Genomic DNA, 6,878 nt, shown 5'->3' with positions numbered 1-6,878 from the left:
CGTAAACAAATCTGTCCACATAAGCCATGGAAGGGATAAATAGGAACTAACAGACAGAGAGAAGGCACCAGAATTAAGCTAGGATGGGAAAGGCTTCCTGTGGAAGATGAGATTTTAGCTGGGACTTAAAAGAGGTCAGGGAAGCCAGGAGGCAGAGAGAGGAGGGAGAGCCCGGGCACGGAGGGCAGCCAGAGACAGTGCCCGGAGCCAAGAGGTTCATGGCACAGCCAGGAGGCCAGGTCACCGGAGGGAAGACCAGGGAAGCCTGGAAAGGCGGTAGGGGCTTGGCTACGAAGGGCTCTGAATGCCAAGCTGAGTGGGAAATGAAGGAGGATGGCCCCAGGCGGAGGGAGCCCAGAGGCGGACGGCCACCCCCCCCCCCCCCCGCAAAAGTCCGGGCCGGAGGCGATGCGGGGCGGAGGGCTGGCAGCGTCAGAGGGGAGGGGGCGGCACAGAGGTGCGGGGCGGACTAAGCGGGAGAGAGCCCGAGCCGGAGGTGGGGGGCGAAGCGTCGGGGGCGCCGGGCCTCACTTTCCCTTCTGATTAGACACCTGGAGAAGTACGCCCCCTCCCCGGCCTGAAACGGGGTCACGTGTTTTTGGTCGCAAGACCGAGGGACTTTTGGGCTGGGAAGGGGAAAACGGGGCTCCAGGTGGGATCAGAAGTCGCGGGTTCGAATCCTGCCTCCGACACCATGGGGGGGCGTGTCTTGGAGGGAAGTCACTTTAAACTCGGGGCCTCAGTTTCCTCAAAAGTAAAACGAAGGCTGTTGCTCTTGATCAACTATTTCCCCCCCATCCCCCCGCCCTGCTGGTACAGACTCAGGGTCGGCGGGGTCGGGGGTCACAGTGGACCTAGGAGTCCCTCCAGCCCAGCCCCCTCCCTTGGTCGACAAGGGCTCTGAGATCCGAGGGGGCGGCCCGAGGCCAGTGTCAGCGGTGGGATTCGAACGCAGGCCCTTTGCCTCTGAAATCGGAGCTCTTCCCCCTGTACCGCATCTGCCCCAGCACTGTCAGGTAGCAGGGGACTCCAAAGGTGCCTCCCACAGAGGTTTCTTAAGGCTGTGCCAAGGGTTGAAGGGGAGTAGGGAGAGCGCTGGGTCTGGAGTCAGAGGTCCTGGATTCGAATCCTACCGGTCACATGCCGGCCTGGAGGGAGCGCTCGCTTCACACTCAGAAGACGCCACTTACCTCTCGGGGCCTCCGCGGCCTCATCGGTCAGGTGACCAGGCTGGACACCGGCCTCCGAGCACCCGCCCTTCTCCACACCCGCGAGCCCGAGGGCCACCCACGAACCCCGCCTCAAGTTACTCCGCCCAGCCTCCGCCTCTCGGAGCCCCACCCCCGGCGCTCTCCGAGGAGGGGGCGGGGCCTCGCGGCCGTCGCCATGGCAACCGCGACAAGATGGCTTCCGTGATTGACGGGATAAAAGGTCACGACCACGAGGCGCTGAGCCTAGAGCAGCTTATACAGCTGCGGAATTTCAAGGTGGGTGCAGCCCCAGCGTGGGGAGAGGTGTGTGGGGTGTGTGTGGGTGAAGGTAACGTGAACACCGTGTGTTGGATGGGTCCAGAAAGGGTCTTCCCCTCCCCCCTCCACACACGGCGCTGGGGCTCGGCCCGGGGGGCTGGGCCAGGCTTCCTCTTCCCCGCCTCGTCCTCGCCCCCTCGCTGGGCGCCCGGACTCCGGGTCAGGCCTTCTCTCCCCGCTCAGGGAATGTGGGCTCAGTCCCGGGGGTGGGGGTTGGGCAGGGCTTCGTCTCCCCCGTCCCCTCCCTCCCCAAGCAGGGAGCGTAGGGCTCAGTCTGGGGGCGGGGCCTCCTCCTCCCCCGGTCCCCCATGGTGGGCGGGGCCCCAGCCGCGCCTTCCCTCTCCCCGCCCAGATCCGCACGCGCATCGCGGACGAGCAGTACCTGCGTTCGCACAAGGAGGTGGAGTTGCTGCTGAGCGGCTTTTTCAGGTAGGAGTCCGGGAGGCCTGTTAAACCCGGCATCAGCCGCTCGGGTGCTTTGGGGGGAGGACGGGACGCGCGGCCTCGGAGAGCCCCCTGCTCATCCCCGGCCACGGCCCGAGCCTGGTTCTGCAGCCGCCCCGAGGCCGGCGCCGGTCCCCAGAGGTAAGTTAAACTCTTGAAACACCAGCAACTTCACAACCACCGTGATAATGGCTGGGGGTCACTGCTAAGTGGCTTCGGTGAAAACGGGACCATTCCTCAGATTGCTTGGAAATGACCCCCACCCCAACCGGCCCTTCCACCTGGCGTCGGCAGCGAACGGCTGTGACGGCCACAAGACGAGGAGCAGGATGACAGATCTCCCGGTAATGAAAAGCGCACTAAGACGCTGTCTACAAGGGCCCAATGAAACCAAAGACAAGATGTCTTAGTGCAAAAGCTGACTAAAGAAAAAAGGAGAATGAGTTGGGGGCAAGGGCGCTTTTCACGGAAACGAGGGGCTCTCTTTGCTAGGCCCCTTTGCCTTCCTTTTAAAGTCATTTTCTTAATTATTTGGGACCCTTAGGGGGTGGACAGAAATAGATTCAGATCTATCTATGTTACTTCGTAAACAGTATTTTTTCAATCTAAGAAAAGGTTGAAGTTGTGGGCCAGAGGAGTTTTGAGGACTCACTGTCAACGTTATCTATTCACTGCCACCACCACGCATCATCAAAAAGTTATCTGAAGGAGTGAAAGTAGGTTGTCTTTGTTCGAATAATCATGCAATTCAAGTCAACGATGATTCACCGAGACCAGAGTTAAATCCACATTAATAATCTAGCTCTGCCGAGGGGTTGGACTATTTTGGGGAAGTGTGAAAGGCAGTCATAACTGCATGTCAGGTGAGCTTTTCCCACTTAGCTTGAAGAATTTCCAGGAGGCTGGGTCACTGAGAATTGGCTGTGTCTGTAAATTAGGGGATACAGTAAGGACAGAGGATTCATATCCCTGCCCCCTTGGCCCTGAGGGGAAGTAGTGTGAGTAGTTGCTATGGAACATGTTTGTCACTGGATGACTCCTGATTGTGCCCTTAAAGTCCTTCCAGCAACCTCTTTGGCCCCTTCCTAATCCTCTTTCCTCTGTGCTCTCAGGGCCGGTAAGATGAGAAGCAGTGGAAAGGGAATATTTCAGGTTTGCCTACTGTCTTTATTGCTGGGGAGCAACAGAATGAAACATATTCAGTTTCATTTTTTTGGATGCTTCCGATGGCCAGAGAAAGACTGCAGAATTCCCACCCCAAATGCCTGCCCTTCGCTCTTTGCAGGGTTTAACTTGGTAGTATTTAGCTCCAGGACTGACCTAAGTTGTGTGGCACTTTCAATTGGATTCCCCATAATCTTACACTGGTGCAGAGAGATCTTCCTACTTGGATCTTTTGAATCCTACTGTTTTACTGTTATTCATTTACAAACCTCAGATATGTACTGTCATATATGTAAAACATGCCTGTGTATATAAACACAATAGACAGTTTCAAACTTAGAGATAAAGCAGGGAACTAACTTATTTTACATAGCTTAAAACCTCAGGTTTAGTCTGAGGTACACAATGTATTAGATAGTAGTTTTCTGTCTTTCTCTTTTATTAGACAAAAAGAGGAGGTCAAAATCCATATGGCTGTGCAGTTAAGGGGTTCCCAGATATAAAAGTGTATTACTTTATTTAGTCAAGGCCTGAGACGGATGTGTGTGGTTGGTGCTTGAGGGGAAGTCCAAAAACTGGGAAAGTAAGGAAAAATGAATCGTTATAACTGCTGGCTGATACAGCACCACCTGTATTCTACATTTCCCAGTATAAAACAGGGTGGGAAGCCATGGTAACCTTTTCCTTTTAGAGAATTTCACCTCAGTCTGTTGGAGGACTTTCTTCCATTTCCAATTTTAAAATGTTAATCATTGAGAAAATGGGATTATTTTAAACCAACCTGGCCCATTCCACAAGGTGTGGGATACCTGTGTGTGTTTCATTTGAAAGCAGGAATTCTTAATCCGGGGGTCCAGGGGCCATAAGAGGTCTGTGGATAGACTTCAGGAGGCTCATGAACTCAGATGGGGAAAAATTATATCTTTACTTCAAAGAATTGGTTTTCTTTGTAATCCTAAGTATTTTATGCATTTAAAAACATGATTCTGAGAAGGTGCTTTAGGACATAAGGTTCTAGAGCCCAGAGTAGAACAGCATAAAAATGTTTGGTTTTTTTTTCTGTCAAGAACCAATCAGGTTATAATTCATTTGGAAATAAAAAGGACTTCCAATAGTTACGCTATGGATTAACCTGCTTTTTCTTTCTGATGAGAATACCTAATGAAGTCAAGAATTTCTTATTTTTAAGTCTTTTTTTTCCTTCCCTTACCCTTTCGTATTCTCCAGAGAAATGCTTTTGAAAAGGCCAATGGATATCCAAGAGTTTGCTGCCGGTGAGACTATCATTTTTTGGTGTTTGATCAAATCAGGGAAAAGCTATTGCAGGTTTAGATTGATTGGCAGAATCTCTGCAATATGGGGTCTACTTGGAATCCTGGAAAGTAGGGGCCCTTTTCTTTCATGGTCATTTCCTTAGACTACAGTCAGGCGAGAGAGGAGGCAGAACCTCCCAGGGGAGGTATTTGTTAAGTGCTACATCAGGGCCTCCCTGCACTCAAATGTTGTTTGCTGTTTCTGTGCTTTTGAATGGGGGGGGGAGGAGCCCTGCACTCCATCCTGGGATAGACCTCCGCCTCTTATAACCCTGGCTTTCTTCAGGGCCTAGTTCAGGAAGTGGCACCTGAACTAAATGCTAGTTAAACAAAGGACCACACACTCACAAGGGAGGCACTGGCATCACCATCTCTGGAAGTCTTTAACGGAAGCAGAGCTCTTCATGCAGTACTGTTTGGTTAGGAGGTGGTGGATGTGCTGGCCAGATGACCTCTTGGTTCCCCTTCTGGCCTGAAGAATTAGTAGCAGGTATCTTTAGTCCTATCTAAGCAGATCTGTGCTACCAAGCAGATACTGCCTGATCCATACTCTGTCTGTAGAAAACCTTGCTTTGTTGTCTTCCTGTGTTCTGGCTCTCCCCAGTGAGGAGATGTTCTCAGAGGGGGTGTGAAATATAAAATTCAGGAGCCAAAAAGCCCAGATAATCCATCTTCAGAATGTTCCCTGGGCTTCAGCAGGCAGATAAGCAAATAGAGTTCAACCAAGGGCAGCTTAGTCTGTGGAGACTAAATCATAAGTGATGTTGAGATTAGGCTCCCTGTCTTATAGTAACATAAACTGTCTACACTGTGTCCTTTTCCCCCACTCAAATGACTTCCTGTCTTTGCTTCTTAACCCAGAGTATTTCACAGACCCAACGCTTCCTGAGAAGATAGAGGCGAAGCTAATTGAAAAACAGAAGCAATAGCAATTAGCGGAACCGTGATGTTCTGAAAGCACAGGTGAGGGAAAATCTAGTTTTTGGAGTGTTACCTGCACCCACTTTGCTTTTATGAAAATATGCACTGTTGTGTCCAAGGCCAAAAAGAATCTCGGCAGAAGACCCAAATTTAAAATATTTGATATTTCAATTTATTGAGGTTGTTGGTGGAGGGGAAGAGAGCAAGTAGAGTCACTTAATGTGACAGGAGTGGGGAACAAACCTGTGGCCTTCGAGGTCCTTGGGTGCTGCCTTTTGACTGAGTCCAAGTTTACAGAACAAATCCTTTTATTTAAGGGGATTTGTTCTGTGAAGTTTAGATTCAGAGGGCCGCACTTGAGGACCTAGAGGGTCACATGCGGCCTGGAGGCTGCAGGTTCCCCACCCTTTTGTTAGGAGAAGCAAGAAGTATTTAACCTAGTGAGACAGGAGCAACTGAAGGCATGAAGAATAAATGTAGGGAAAAGGGACAGTTTTGGTGAGCATCGAGTCTGGTGAATTTTGCTTTTCCTGTTCGATTCCAGACTTTTGCCACCTCCTTGGCAGGGAGGTGCTCGAGGGGTCTGTCCCACACAGTGCTAATGATTCACCCCTCTTTTCTGTGTTGGGATGGGATTCTTCATGGCGGAGCGTCAGGAACTAACAAGGTTATTTTCTAGTGCAAACACACCAGTGGCAACAGTTCAGTTTTGCTGTTAGGGCTGGTGCAGGTTTTTTAATCTAAAGGATTTCCGAAATAACTTTTTAAGACTGACCTGTTTGGAGGAGTGGGGCAAACTCCATACTGCTTGTGTAGCTAAACCTGTTCCTATTTCACAGGGTCATATGAAGATAAGAAGTTTTTTCCATCATCATGGGTTTGTAAGTTACCCTGGACTTTGACCCTTGTTATAAAGCTCTGCATTAAAAAAAAAAAAAACTTGGTTTTCCCTACTGTATTTCATCGCCATCATCTTCCTCCTGAACCCCTGTTCTGTTCCTTTTACTGACAAGATCAGGAGCAGGTTATTCTGTTTCACTGCAGAATCTCAAATGACTCCCTCATTCTGGAGACCTGTGTACCTTCTGCACGTTCAGGCCCAGCGCCTGGCCATAACACACTGGATGTTGGTTTTGTGGGTGCAAAAATAGGTGGGGATTTCTTACAGGGACACAGAGCAGAGGCAAGTCAAGTCCACACTAGTATTAGCTGCTTTTTATTCTTCACTATTAGCTGACAGAGAACCTTGTAACAATGGGGGGTGACGATCAGCTTTTTATCTCCGAAAAGGCAAGAATAGTGCGGAGGGCAAAAGGCAGTGAGGCTAGAAGCACTTCCATAGTGTTGAGTGTTATAAAACATGGAGAACAGCAGGCAGTTAAGGAGGGCCAGGCATTCTGCCCTTGACTCTTTAGAACAGGACAGATACCGAAGCTGATGGCTTAAGTTCAGCCCTGCTAAGACTGAAGGGACAGAGCAGATAAACTTTTGGTTTCTTTGCTGACCA

The 6,878-nt window shown here is 50.5% G+C and overlaps 1 protein-coding gene across 1 annotated transcript; it reads left to right on the top strand.

Annotated features, from left to right (window-relative positions):
* The first annotated feature begins 1,374 nt into the window (after nucleotides 1-1,374).
* Nucleotides 1,375-6,329, top strand: RIIAD1 (regulatory subunit of type II PKA R-subunit domain containing 1). The gene is made up of 5 exons (XM_020998553.2): nucleotides 1,375-1,487; nucleotides 1,882-1,958; nucleotides 4,365-4,411; nucleotides 5,312-5,413; nucleotides 6,211-6,329. Exons 1-4 carry the CDS (start codon nucleotides 1,404-1,406, stop codon nucleotides 5,377-5,379), a joined length of 276 nt encoding a protein of 91 aa, XP_020854212.2. The 5' UTR covers nucleotides 1,375-1,403; the 3' UTR covers nucleotides 5,380-5,413; nucleotides 6,211-6,329.
* The last annotated feature ends 549 nt before the right edge of the window (nucleotides 6,330-6,878 follow it).

The sequence above is a fragment of the Phascolarctos cinereus genome, unplaced genomic scaffold, assembly GCF_003287225.1.
Source record: "Phascolarctos cinereus isolate Bilbo 61053 unplaced genomic scaffold, phaCin_HiC Scaffold_5;HRSCAF=322, whole genome shotgun sequence".
Classification (NCBI taxonomy): Eukaryota; Metazoa; Chordata; class Mammalia; order Diprotodontia; family Phascolarctidae; genus Phascolarctos; species Phascolarctos cinereus.
This window is presented reverse-complemented; position numbering and strand designations above follow the sequence as displayed.